Below are 14828 nucleotides of genomic sequence, written 5' to 3'. Positions count from 1 at the left end.
GATCTCTTCCAAACCCTTAGGATACCCCCCTCAGTCCCCGGCACGACGAGGATGCTGAGGCTGGAGGGGTAGGAGCAGAATCTCCCCATTCAGCCGGACCTGAAAGAGGCGCCCCCCGCAGCAGTCTCCGTCGTCTTCTCTTCCTTCCCGCTCGTCCGGCAATGCGCCCCGGAGTTGGAGCGCGGAAGAGCTCGGTGGACCATCGGGGCACCGGCTCCCAGCCTCCTCGCCGCTAATCGGGGACTCCCTCCTCTCCCCAACCCTTCTTCCCCGGCTGCCTCAGGATCTTGGAGGAGAAAGAAGGCGCCAAAAGTGACGAGAAGCTCCCGTGCCGGCTGCGGTCTGGATCCGGATGGGGAGAGCGGGGTTTACGCAGCCGCCCAAGCGGGAGGGGAGGAGGCTCCCTCGCCGCTTCTGAAGCCCCTTCCTTTCCCGAGCCAACCCCGTTGCCATCCCACACCGCGAACCTCCCCATGGCCAGCGATTCTTCCCCACCAGCCCCATGGCCGGCTCATCATCCTAACGCCTAAGGAGCTCCTATCCTCTCCTCTCCCGCTCCCTGCCTCTCTCCTCCGGGGGCTCATCTTCTTTCCTTCGGTCAGCTCGTCGGACCCGGGTCTGGTGGCCGGAGAATGGACGAGGATGGACCGCGAGCAGCCGAGGAGCAGTACCCGGAGGAGGACAGCGCCTCCAAGACCTTCGTCCGCCTTAACGATCTCTCTGGAGATGGAGGTCGCTCGGGCCCCGGGGACAAGGAGAAGGACCCGGGCAGCGGGGACTCGGACGGCGAAGCGCTCCCTTACCCGGCCCTCGCGCCGATCGTCTTCTTCTATTTGAGCCAGCACAGCCGACCCAGAAGCTGGTGCCTCAGGATCGTGTGCAACCCATATCCTTTTTCCACCCCAACCCCAACCCCTAAGGTGGCAGGGGCAGGTGGCCGTCGCCGCTCCCCGCCGCCGGCGCGGCCAAGGTAAGCCCGGGCAGCCGCCCTCCCCTCCGCAGCTTGAAGGTAAGCGAAGTTTCCTCTCCTCGCTCGTCCCAGGAGCCCAAGAAGTTGCGTCTTCCCGGGGGGTGTGGGGGGCTGCCGCCGCCGCCATAAAGACCTCTGGACCACCAGCCTGCAAGCTAGTCCATTTGTTGCAAAAAGCTTTTTTTTCTTCTTTTTTTGGGGGGGGGGGGATAGGTAAAATGCAACGCAAATAATTGAGGGAGGAGAAAGCTGTTTATTCCCAGAGGAGGCAGCCTGTCGCGTGCAAGGCGCCTTACCTTTTTTAAAAAATAGAAAAAAATATGATGATGATTTCCAAACTTTTGAAGCTTTTCCTACAGGGCAGGAAAAGAAGTGGCGTGTGTGGTGTTTTCTTATGTGCGTGTGTGTTGGTGGAGAGCTCCCCGTCTCTGTGTCTCTCTGCTAAGTCTGTCTCCAATTCATGACTTGGAAGTTTTTCCAGAATCTGTTGAAGGGGTTTCTCAATGTTTCCTGCCCTACTAGGCAGGGATTTCTCCGGGGCTGAAGTCATAACATGGAATTCCAGAAAAGTGTACTAGAAAATGGAAACAATATGTAACTCTCAATGGAGAGAAGAACTATGGGAAGGAAACAAGAGCAGGTCTCGCGCGCGCTCTCCCTCCGAGACGGATTTGCTCTGATTCCCTCTTGCCTCTTCTCTCTCTCTCTCTCTCTCTCTCTCTCTCTCTCTCTCTCTCTCTCTCTCTCTCTCTCCCTCCCCCCCCCCCCCGCAAGCTTTCCTTCTCATCTTTTAGCTGAAGAGATGAGAGCCGGAATAAAACTTAACATGGATAATCCTGGATTGCTCTGCTACAAAAACCTCAACATCTAAAAAAGGTCTATCTCCCCAGAAGGAAAGCTGGGCGGACAGTTGCTATGATAGCATGATCAACTCAAGAGGGTACAGTTGTAAGAGAAGTTTGAAGGGTGGGGGACCTAATCTTCAGGAACCCGCCCCCCTTTCCGTTCTTTCTGTGCATTTCCGATACAAAGAACTATGATTTCAAAGGACAACACACACACACACAAGTGCCCCCACCCACGAAAAACAAACCTCAGGGAAGACACTGGGCATGTATGAATGCAATCTATCTATTTATTTATACACACAATCTACCTCCCACCCTCACCTCAGACCCAGACATAACAATGTGTCCTGAGCTTCTGGCCTCACATTCATTAAGGAAAAGTTAGCATTTGCCAGACGCTTCCCCCCCCCCCACTCCCCAACCCGCACCCTCCCACCTTCTCTCTTGAATTGTGGATGGATGCAGAGGAGATATAAATAAATAAAGCTTTTAATAATTTCCCTCGCCTTCAACAACTAGGCAATTTTAGCAGGGAGATATGAAGAATGTTTCTTTTTAAAAGTCTCTGTGTGAGAGAGAATTAGGCTGTAAAGGGAGTTCAAGGAAGGCAGCGACTGCTCCATCTACTGCAGTGACAAGAGAATGTGGGGTTCTCCCCCCCCCTTTAAAATATAATTATAGCATTTGCATGACAGAGAGAGAGAGAGAGAGGGAGAGAGAGAGAGAGAGAGAGAGAGAGAGTCTTTCTGGCAAACACATACACAAAGCTGCCCTAGCAGAAGCTCCTTTCACACCCATCCTATTTATTATATGATTTAGTTACAGTTTAAAGCACGCACGCCATAATTTATGGCAGGCTTTTAAACAGGGGATGCAGCCTGAAATTTAGCGTTGGATCTGATGTACACAAGAAGGGGCTGGGGGGGAACTAACCACAAATGGGAAGGAAGGGGAAAGCTGCATATGATGGGTTGCTACCCCCAACCCCAGAATCTGACCGAGATGTAAACGTAAGTGGTTTAGGCACAATCCAAGGGGCAGTTCTGCTGCGTGTGCCACTGACATTAAGAGGGGTGATCTTGCCTAATTCCCATTCATTCCAAAAGGGAGACTTTTCAGTGGATGGTGGCCCATGGTGGCAACCGCCTCACTGCACCTTGCTTGCCGGTTCAAATACAACACTGAACCAGCAGTGGGAGCAAAATCCTAGATCTGATTCAGAAATCAGGAAGCCTGACAATACTGTGTAGCTGGTCCATTCTGTTATTGGTTAAAAGTAGTGAGGATCCTTCCATGGGAATAGCCTGTGGGGTCGTCGTCCCCCCCATCCCCTTCCTCACTGACTTCTGTTTGTACACTTACGGATTACACAAGGCCAGTCTATACAGAAGAATGACCTGGAGGGGCTGGAATCCTACAGGGAATGCTGAATAGCCAGCTGACAGGAATTTCGCCCCCCAAAAAGGAATACGAGCCTCATCCAAAGTACGAACTGAAATCAGTTTGAAACAGCTTTAATTATCAGGATTTCTCCGAAAGAACCTGGAAAGCTGATTATATAATTTTGTTAGAGATTCTTAATCCCACCGTAGTACAGTTCTTGGGGTTCCTTAGTAGGAAGCCAACCAATAGGCAGGCAGGCAGGCAGGCAGGCAGGCAGGCAGGTATACTGATATTTAAGCGCAGCAGCATCTAAGCCATATTGTGTTGTGCATTGGTGGAAGCCATGAGAGTTAAGCAACTTTGGAATATGGGGTACGTTTATCATGTAGGCAGATCAGGTGCAACTGGTCAGGGATGTGAGTGTGTGCGCGCGCAGAGCCACTGGGACTGAGCAGAATTTGAGAAGCAGCTACCTTGAAACACATTTCTGTCAGCAAGCCCTACTGGACTTAGTCATGTGTACATACATTGAGAGTGGTGGCCTCATGAATCTTGAGAGACTGGGTGGTGTGTTCTCCCCACCCCCTGCCCCAGCCAATTTGGACAGATCCGGGCTCAGTGAAGACGCAATGAAATTGCTAGTGCCAAAATAAAAAACCCTTTTGCAGTCTTTGTATGTGCTTAACTGTAGTTGGGGGGGGGGAGCGCTTCCCTCATAAACGGAATTCTTGATTAGAAAGAATGTCTTTTGATCGCTCTCTGACTTTGTGAATGTGTCTTGTCTAGACGTTTTCTTCACATTAGATGTGAAGTTCAAATATGTAGTTACTTGAGCATCTGAACGAAAGAACCTTAGAACCACTTGGGGGGGGGGCGCCCCACTGTCCTTTGGGACAAAACAAACAAGATGGGAAGTTAAGGAAGGCCATGTTGTGTCAGCCCAGTGGTCTCTCTAAGCTCAGTAACTGGATGTCCAGAAAGTTAATAAATGAGACAAAACAATGATATTCGCCAGTCCTTGCTGGTCCCCAGAATCCATCACATATGAATATGGGGATGGGTTGTGTTTCTAGTTATTGTGATGACTTTAGTTCTAACATTCAAGGCGCCAGACATCAGAATGAGTCTGGGGTGGCTTAACCACCTTTTGAAGGACACTGGAAGACCTAATTGCCCCACGGATAATTAGTAGCAATTGAAAGAGATGCCCTGCATCTCCCCCCCCCCCCCCACAAAAGGATATTTGGTTGTAGTTGGCTAAGACTATCACAATACTTGCGGCATTGAATTCTCAAAGTTTAATATGCATTTGTTGAAGGACTTATTTCTGCTACCTACCTGTTTCATTGATCCCAGCTCTTCTTCTCTGTTCGCATGTTGTAATCCTTATTTTGTTCCTCTGAATTCCGTCTCCCTCCTATGCTGAACAGTTAGAGTTGACAGTAAATAACCAGGCTGCTCTCTTTTTAGGCAGTTATTTATGAGTAATCGATCTTTCCCCAAATCCTCTTTTTTATTTTATTTCATGACTTCAGACAGTATCTCAGAAATATGCAGGGTATTTCTGTATCACATATGCTTTATTTCTTCTCAGGGTAATTTCAGCAGCAGGAATGGTTAAATCCCAAATCTCATGGTCTTGTGCAGGTCTGGAATCTTAAGGTTTGGATCTTGTTGATCGTGGTACATATCCCAGTACAGCTGTGGATTAAATTGCATGTGCTTGGGGGGTCAGTCAGTGTGCTTTAGTCTGTCTGTTAAGTGGGTATGATAATAACCTTCTTCATGAGTTCTTGTGAAGCTGGATGAATCGAGGAATGATGAAATAGCTCAGTTGGTAGAGCATGATACTTTGAATCTCAGGGTCATGGGTCCAAGCCCCACACTGGGTAAAAAGTTTCCTGCATTGTGCAGGGGGTTGGAACAGATTATTGCACAGCCACCTGAAACCTACAGATAACAAGGAAATAGATTGGGGGGGGGGAACTGCAGCTAAGACTGTGATGCAGTGAAGACAAGGATGTGGTCCACAATAATGCCAGTCTTCAAACTTGGCAGCCCAGTCCCTAAGAACTAAAAGTTCACCAGACTGATTTCAATGGAACATACACCCAAATAAAGCTGTGGTCCCATAGCATGCTTAATTGATTAGGGTCAGGCCAGAACATGTTCACGATTACACCCTCTAAATCTGTTTTCAAACTGGCTTAGTACACCGCACCACCTTCAGTTGGTTCTCCTCTCCTCCCCCCCCCCCACCTTATTTGCTCAGTTCAGGATAGATGCTTTTTGTAACCAGAAAGTACATTTAGAAACAAGTCAACAAACCAAAACAGGTTACATTTTTTTGTCCTTGGGAAATGCATGTTATTTAAAAAGTCTCCCACTGGGCACCTGCGGGCACTGGTTCAAAGAGAGGCAGGCACTAATCATGGGCTGGAAAGCCAAAAAAATTCCACTAGGTGCTTGTTTCTCAGTAATGAACAAGAGAGCAAAGCGAAGAAGGGAACTGCGAGACCACGCTGTGTTAGCAGGAGATGTGCAGTGACCCCTTATCTGTAGCGAAGCAAAAGTTGTTTGTGGCACATCGCCGACGAGAAGAAGAATGAGTTTTAATGTGTGGGTTCTTGCCCTGTAGTGAGCAAGAGGACTGTTCTTTTCTCCTCGGAGTATCGATCAGGACTTGCTGAAAGATTTAAATAAACCTCATGAAACCAGCTGGCATTCCCCCTTCCTTTTGGAAGTATTTGACTCCTTTCCCTTTTAATTAATGATTGCTGCTGGGAGTTGGAAAAGTGCCTGTTTATGGTTTTTCCTCCTTTTCCTCATTAGTGTACTTGTTAAAAAAAAGGGGGGGGGACTTAGTGCAACAGCAATATTTAAGGTTCATGTCAAATAAAGAATTTCATCCAGCTTGGATCAGAATAGTCCCATGTCTTCCAGTGCTACCAGCTGTTCAGAAGAAAGGGAAGGGACCATGTTTTAGAGGACATCTGATTGATATTCCCACCGATTCTCATTAGCAGCTGGACAAAAACTAGCTTTAAGGGGAGGTAGGGTAGCACTCTAAGCAGAATAAACTGTTCTCAGACAGTTTTCTCTTTTGCTAAAAGGAAAGTACAAAAAATGTTTAAAAAACTAGAAGGTCATGGGCAGGGGTGGGGTAGGAGAGAAACATGTTTTGTTCACCTTTTAGGATGAACCTAACTTATTCACATGAACTAATGCACAAACTGAAATGCCACCATCCTCCTTAGCGTCAAATACCAATAAGGCACTGCAAAATCATTGAAACAGCAGGCTCACCCTGAAAAAGTTTAAACAACTCAATAGGCTTGTTGGCGTGAATAAGTGTCCAAGCAATCCCTAACAGTTCATTGCAAGGATGCCTGCCCAATCTCTCTGCTGGGAGGGTTTCCCAGAGCACGGGACAAGTGATACTAAATGCCCAACTTCCAGCTGAAGCCACTTGGGCTTCTGAAACATGGGGAGCAACAAACAGCCTTCCTCCGGGTGATTTCAGTGACTGAGTTGGGATATAAAGGCTCGGAGTTCAGACCTGGGTTTGAGAGATCCCCTTGATGGATGGCCTTTATAGAGGCAGGGAGAAGGCAGTGCAACCATGCTCCTTCTGCTCCATCTCCCAGCAGCTTTTGCTACCATTGACCATGGGATTCTCCTGGATTGTTTCTGCAGGATGGAGAGTGGTGGTACTGTGGCTCCATTCCTACCTGTAAGGTTGTGCATGTTCTTCAGCCCCCTATGATACGGGGTGGCACAAGGCACTTCTTTTGTCCCCCATACTTTTCAACATCTACATGAAGCCATTGAGAATGGTCATTAGGAGGCTTGGAGCAAGGTGTCCTCAGTATGCTGATGATACCCAACTCTGTTTCTCCATTACAACTGAGTCAAGAGAGGCTGTGTAAGCTCTGGACCAGTGCTTGGGTACAGTGCTGCACTGGATGATAGTCAGCACACTGAACTTGAATCCTTGAAAGATGGAGGCCTTATGGATGGGTAGTTCTTGTATCCAGGAGAGAGGTCAACTATCTGAAGGAGCAGGAGTGCAGTCCGGGGTACTCCTTGATCCATTTATGTCACTAGAGGCCCACGTGACCTCTGTAGCAAAGTGTTGTTGTTTTCATCAGGTCCAGGATGGTATACCAGCTGTGGCAGCTCCTGGGGCGTGACAACCCAACCACAGTGCATTGGCAACTTCAAGGTTTGATGGTTTGTAAAGTGTTTTATGTGGGGCTGCCCTGGCATCTGGTTCAAAAGCTTCAGCCAGTGTAGAAGGCAGCAGCCAGTCAGCTCACAGGAGCAGATGACTGGGTACATGTTACTCCACTGCTGGGAAAGTTGCACTGCTGGGAAAGTTGCCAATTTGCTACCAGTTCAGGTTCAAGGTACGTGTGTTAATCCACAAAGCGCTAAGCAACTTGGGACCAAAGTACATTAGGGACTGCCTGGTTGTTTGTGCATCTTCTTTATCCACGAGGTCCTTTGATGGAGCATGCCTGGTGGTTCCCCACACACTGAGGTTTGGTTGGTCCCCACTATGGGACCCCACTTTAGCGTGGTGGATCTGCCCTGTGGAACTCCCTACCAATAGAACATCAGCGGAAACCTCCCTCCCTCCCTTCAGTCATCTTTTGAAAACTTTTTTAAAAATTAGGCAGCCCATCACAAAATGATTTTCCCTCTTTTAACCAGTCAGTATTTATAGATACATTTATGCTTTTAATTACGTTTGCATGGATTTTTGTTGTTGTTTCATCCTTATATGTTGTACTCTGCCCTGCTATATTTTAATGGAAGTACAGATTATAAAGTTGTAAATAAAATTAATACAATGTTAGGTAAAATGCACATGCAAACGCATACAAAAATTTCCTGCAGACTTAAAAATAAACAAACCACAAACTGATATGGATATGTGGGAGAACTGAATTTAAGATTGAAAACTGAAACTTTCAGTTCAGTTGGTTAGAGCATGGTGCTGATAACACAAAAGTTGCAGGTTTGATCTCCATAAGGGGGTTGCAGGGGGTTGGACTAGTAGTAGTAGTAGTAGTAGTAGTAGTAGTAGTACCCCTCCCATCTGACTAGTTCTCAGGGCTGCCTTCAGATGTCTTCTAAAGGCTGTATAGTTACTTATCTCCTCCCTTGATGGAAGGGCATTCCACAGGGTGGGCATATAAACCTTTGGAAGTGGTCTTTTTGTAATTTGTAAACAAAATTAAGCTCCATCATTCTCCCACAAAGGTACATTTGTGCCTTGTTCCTCTTGTCAATCTAGATGATCCTCAGGGTCCTTTCCAATTCTGTGATCCTAAGAGAGCCTATGATTCTAAGATTTTGGCTATCCCTACAGCTTGACGCAGGTGGCGCTGTGGTCTAAACCACTGAGCCTAGGGCTTGCCGATCAGAAGGTCGGCGGTTTGAATCCCCGCGATGGGGTGAGCTCCCGTTGCTCAGTCCCAGCTCCTGCCAAACTAGCAGTTCGAAAGCACGTCAAAGTGCAAGTAGATAAATAGGTACCGCTCCAGCAGGAAGGTAAACAGCGTTTCCGTGAGCTGCCCTGGTTTGCCAGAAGCGGCTTAGTAATGCTGGCCACATGACCCAGAAGCTGTACGCCGGCTCCCTCGGCCAGTAATGAGAGATGAGCGCCGCAACCCCAGAGTCGTCTGCGACTGGACCTAACGGCCAGGGGTCCCTTTACCTTTACAGCTTGGCTCAATACATCTTGCTTCCCCTAAGAACCTGTACCATGTGATCAAAGAGGTAGTACACAGGGTCACAAAGCCTGTTTGTTGGACCCAGTTCTTAAAACATAGACAGTCCTGCAAAGGACTCTGGAAGGCAGACATATATGGAAGTTTTTAATGTTTGATGTTTTACTGTGTTTCTATATTCTGTTGGAAGCCACCCAGAATGGCTGGGGCAACACAGTCAGATGGGAGGCATACAAGTTGTTGTTGTTGTTGTTGTTGTTGTTGTTGTTGTTGTTGTTGTTATTTATCATAATTATCATCATCATTTCAGACTGAAGACTGCTTTAGTGGTTCTGTGAACATTGTTGACACATGGTCTGCTTATGCTGTTATTCCCAGCCTGGGATGTAATTTAAGCCCTGATTGGAAGATAACTATTTTGCAAAGTTCAGAATGTTGGGTCCTTGGGATCTTGCGTAATGGCATCTGTTTCCTTCCTATTTACCTTTTCCCTCCTTCCCTCCCACTCCTGTTGCCCTTTATTAATTCAATTAATTTACTTGCTGTATTTGTCAGACAAGGACAGATTGCGGAAACATGCAGTTTCCCAATTTGGCAGGGTCTACTTACCAGTGTGGGCTTTGTCATATGGCAATATAAATGATAAACTTTGCTGTTTGCTTGGGGTGCCTGAGTGTTCTGCCAGTCCTGGTCCAATGCCCTTGGCTTCCTCTCTGTGTCCCCTAGCTAAGGAGAGCCTTTGAAATAAACCAAACTTCTTCTTGGCTGGAGCAACCTAAGATTGCCCACATTGGTGTTGGGAAGACTCTTCCAAAAGGTCTCTACAAAGCTGTTTGCTATTTGGGTTGCCCTTGATACTGTGAGTGATGAGGGTACCAGGGGAAGGGAAGGGGAGAAAATAATAGATTGGTTTTGATGCAACATACTTAATATTTGGCTGCCTAGAATAAAATAACCATCAGGGACAAGAAGAATAAGCTTGTGGCAGCCCTTCCTGGTGCAATCTCTTGGAAGTCAAAACATCTCATTTCAATTTCTGTGCTGTGTGACCTAGAAAATGGGAATCTTTGTCTACAATTTCACATTTTACTAGAAATAAAGGCTGATATATGAAGATTTACATACCCAATCTTGGCTCGTAGGATCCTGTAGGGGTGGGTGGATCTGTCTGTCTTTGTTTCTCTCAGTTTTTCTTATTTTTCCAATCTTAAGTTGAATTTGCCACATTTCCACATCAGTTTGTGCGTGGGTTTTTTTTTTTTTTTAAGAGTCCTCATGGAAATGCACCAACGTTTTACTGCAAATTTCTCCTAATATGCACATTTTTGTGAAGCATTCCCCCCCTAATCTAACACATTTTTATATGTTATTTTACAATTATATGCACATGTTGCCTAGTATTTGTATTTTCCTACGCATTGCTTGTCTGGAGAAAGGCACTGCAAACTTTGGAGAACTGCGAGTTTAGAAAGAGGGCTGTGCTTTGGTTCACATATTATTTCTGAAAGTGCAAATTAGGTGAAGTGTAAACTGAATTGAATCCCTCCCCTGTCCCAAGTGTCACTACGAGTGAGGTGCAGGTCAGGAAAATCTAGTTTGAAAGTGCAGTCCCAGTTGCATTTCTATCGAGGGCCACAATTCTAATTCATTCGGGTTGAACCATTTAGTTAAGGTAAAAGCAGGACTATTGTACCCCAAACATCATGCTGAGAGCTGGTTGTGTGATACTGCTTTTTGAAGCTTACCTTGCATTTGCTTTGCCTCCCCTTCCCAACACCTACTGGTACTTGCACACAAACCACAATGCCAGTCAGGTGGTGGAGCTGTTTTGTGAATCATCTTGTAGCAAGGGGAAACTATTTGAGTGGCACTTGTGGTTCTTACGGGTAATTGTAATCTCCAGTAATTTCAATAATGGGTTGTTCAGTATTTTCCATTTTTCTTGCTGCTTGATGAATGATGCAGTCACTGTTGCAAAGCTGTGTGTGTGTGTGTGTGTAGTAGATCAGTAAATTTGGAGTCATAGTGGTTGCAGATAAAAGGCTGAAAGCATGATGGCAGTGTATGCTAAATGCTCAAAAATCAGAAGAAGTGAGAAAGTGACTTCCTGTGGGCAGGGGGTGTCCTTACCCACCCCTTAAGGGAACGTTGAATATTACACTGATTTATAGCCCTCCGGGGAGCTTTTAATACTCTGAGATCTGGGATTTATCAATGCATTTTCTAAATAAAAAGATAGGCACTTGTTGACAGACATCTAACAGTGTATGGATAGAACCTCGGGATTGCATGTGAATTTCTGGTTTGAAAATCACCGTGGTGTTAACATCTTGGCATTAAAATTATAAGATCCTAAGTTTCCATTTAAAAACAACTGTGTGACAGCTACCCAAGTCTCCTGATGAACTAGTTGCACTGTAAGTCCACAAGGCATTTTCATGACCCTGCTGTAGCTTTGTGCAGCGTAACCATTATGTGAAAAGAGCACACTAGTTCTTCTGAATTGCTGACCATTCAAAGTTGTTCTTTCAAGTTGCTTGGATGCTTGTGTATTGTGCTGCATAATAGTTTCTATTGACAGTCTTTAGTAGAGATCTTTCTCCACAGATGATATGAGGCATTCTGGTGCTTGAGGGTGGGGGGGGGGGTACAACAACAACAACAACAACAACAACAACAACAACAACAACAACAACATGGTGCCCTGCCCACCATGATGGGAAGAAAATGAAATATTAAAATAAATTTGCCGTCCCTCAATGATACCTCAACACCTCACTCAGTCTACTGGTAGAGATTCAGCCCTGTATTGTTAAGAAAGCGACGTGGTAAAGTGCTAACTATCCGTAACTCTTGCCAAAGCCATTACAAACAAATAGCATTAGCACCTTGCAGGACTGAGGCCTTTGGCTAAACTTGGAAAGAGATAGCGCTCTGGCGTCCAATTGTGCAACAGCCAGATTTAGAACGGTGGAGCCCAGCCAGTTTTGTTTTTAATGTTTAAGTTTAAATTGCTTTGAAAAAGCAGAATGGGAGTTCTGGACTCGTTCCCTACAGCTGAAATATCATAGCTGACCTTGTATGGGTCAAGCAGCCGAGGTGTAAAACATTGACTTCCTCAACTCTATCCCAGTGGCTGACCCGACACTTGGGCTTCCCTTTTATCATAAGACGTTGTCTGCTTCTGTAGGTTGACGCACGAGGGACTGATACTCAGTAATGGAAGTACGTGCCAGACCACACTGTGGAAGAAGATAACAGCCACTGGCTTGCTTATGTCCCTAGCTTGTTTTCTGAGTAAGCAACAGTATTTGCTAGCGCTAGAGCTGTGATTATTTATTCTGCTGAAAATCCGTAGGGAAATTCATTGCTGTAGATTCCCATAGCGACACCTGATGATCTGACTTTGAGCAAACTTTTCAGTGTTCTCATCTCAAAGGCTACATTACCCAAATATCACAGCAATCTCGAATCATCCTTGGAAGATTCCATCCGTACAAATTTTTCCCGTGGCTCAAATGCTTGTAAACCAGAGCACCCCAAATGCATCTGTTTCTCCAAGCCCTGGCAAAGTGTTGCATTTCTAATTAAGAGTGCCAAAGCCCAGCAGAAAGCTAGTTCTCTTGGTTCGATGCATGATAAGCAAATACAAAACGAGCTCGTATGAAAATGCATGGTTTCTTGCAGATCATGATGCTGGGTTGGAAGAGTACAGTCATCCTGCAACACAAATAGCCTTAAGACTGTGTTGTGCTGGGGTGCGTTATGGTGCCCCACAGCCTTCTTGTGTTAGCACAGATGTAAATAACTTCATGTTCAAATAGCTGAACACTCCAGTGGCAGGTTTCTCAAAATGTCAGATTCAAATTCCTAAAGACAGAAGAGTTTCCTGCCAGGTAAAAATAAATGCCTTTCAGCAGCATAGAATAGTAGCTTGGACATCTCACACAGCGGGTAAAACGTCACAGGTGATAACTAACCATGTAGGGATAATCAAAATGGGGGCGGAGGGAAGCAGTGATTGATAGATGTCATCTTAGCTTTGGCAAAACAAAAACACCTTTAAAATTCCAGCTTCTGGAATATTCAACATTGGGGAATATTTAGTATTAGCAACGCAGTTTTTAAAAACTCTAAACAACGCCCCCCAAAAAGAAGAATACATCTTTGTCATAAATAGCACCTTTAGATTTTTTAAGTTGTATAGTACTATATGTGATATATACTGCTTTTTGAAATTAAAAATACTTAATTAAAAAAAAAACTTGGAAGAAAACCTTAGGAGTTGAAGAACTACTGAGAACCAGATTAACAAATGAAGAGTTATGAAACCTGATGACATAAAAAATTGATATAGCTCTAGTTAGTGATGGTATTGCAGAAATCATTCATGCCTCTTTTGTAAATGCTCCATACTATTCACAAGACTGTAAAAGCCAAGCTGAGCAGGTACCTGTATCTGCTGTTTAGGAATAGCACTGCTTCTTGCAGTGTCCTTTGGCCATTGCATGGAAAGCACAAGCTATTGTTCCTAGAATGGTGTAACTTTTGCCTGCTACAAGATGGGGAGGTTGGCATTTCATACCTAGAAAGTGGTGTGGCATAGTTGGCTAGACTTTGACAGCAAGACTCAGAAAACCCATGTTTATAATACTCAGACATGAAAATTACTGAATGACCTTGGGCCAAGTGTAATAAATACATTAATACTAGCTAGGCTTCCTTTCCTTTTATTGACAAAAGGCTCCCTGGCTTTAAGAAGTAAACGCCAGACAGAATTCCAACAGCTAAAGCACCCCTGTCTCTATTCATGTTCTGTTCCCCAAAATAAAACATTTTAAACAAAAATCCCATACTTTTCTTAGTGCCTCGTTCCTATCAGCCCTAATTTTATTGAGACTTTGTCAGGTTTCTGGAGGAAACATCGGGTTTAAACCCATTTCAGTCCGGTTTCCGTCCTGGTTTCGGGACCGAGACAGCTCTGGTCGCCCTAACGGATTATCTCCGTAGACAACTGGAACAAGGCAGGTTGGGACTGCTGATTCTCTTAGATTTGTCAACAGCCTTTGACATGGTTGATCATGATCTTCTGGACCACCACCTCGCCTACGTGAGGATACAGGGCATAGCCCGACAATGGCTGTGCTCTTTTATCTCTGGTCGGGGACAGAAGGTGGCGCTAGGGAGGGAGATGTCGTCACGCCACTCCTTGGTGTGTGGAGTGCCGCTGGGCTCAGTCCTCTCCCCGATACTTTTTAACATCTTTATGCGCCCCCTTGCCCAGATTGTCCAGAGCTTAGGGCTGGGTTGTCACCAATATGCTGACGACACTCAGCTCTATCTGCTGATGGACGGCCACCCCGAATCATCCCCGGACACAGACAAGATGCTTGGAGGCTGTGGCTGGATGGTTTCATGGGGGCCGACTGAAACTAAAACCTTCGAAGAAAGACAGCCGCCCTGAGCCTGGTCTTGGCTGGGGAGGACAGGGTATAAATAAAATTTGTTGTTGTTGTTGTTGTTGTTGTTGTTGTTGTTGTTGTTGTTGTTGTTGTATTATTACTTGGAAGGAAATCGGCCTGGAGTTTAAAGCCACATTCCTCAGCTGAATGCAACTTCTGGAGGCAACCTCTTCACTTTTCATCAGCCCCAATTAACATCCATCTTAGTTTTCACCCTGAATGTATATGAACAGTGCACTTGTATAGCACCTGCTAAGCACATGGGACACCCTTTATTTTGAAGAGCAGTCAGATGACAGTCCTCTCTTCAAAAGTGCCCTTCATTTGAGAGCTGTCCGGCCTAGTTTTGGAATGCAGATAAAGAACCATAAGAAGGGAGAGCAGGAGTCTTGAAGCTGCCCATCAACAGATAATGGCAGCTGGTCAG

General features: G+C 45.7%; 1 protein-coding gene across 16 annotated transcripts in view; it reads left to right on the top strand.

The window, feature by feature from the left end:
- Positions 1 to 244: 244 nt before the first annotated feature.
- Positions 245 to 14828, top strand: part of CACNA1G (calcium voltage-gated channel subunit alpha1 G) — a 323466-nt gene continuing 308882 nt past the window's right edge. For 14 of the 16 annotated variants that reach the window (XM_033139211.1, XM_033139202.1, XM_033139207.1 and 11 more), the window contains exon 1: positions 246 to 886. In XM_033139211.1, coding sequence (XP_032995102.1) covers positions 633 to 886 — 254 coding nt within the window. In that variant the 5' untranslated portion in view covers positions 246 to 632. Of the gene's footprint in view, positions 887 to 14828 lie in introns of all 16 variants that reach the window. The other 2 variants (XM_033139196.1, XM_033139210.1) reach the window with 2 other exon arrangements.

Source organism: Lacerta agilis, chromosome 2 (assembly GCF_009819535.1).
Source record: "Lacerta agilis isolate rLacAgi1 chromosome 2, rLacAgi1.pri, whole genome shotgun sequence".
NCBI lineage: Eukaryota > Metazoa > Chordata > Lepidosauria > Squamata > Lacertidae > Lacerta > Lacerta agilis.
Note: the sequence above shows the minus strand (reverse complement) of the source record. Positions and strands in the feature narration are given on the sequence as shown.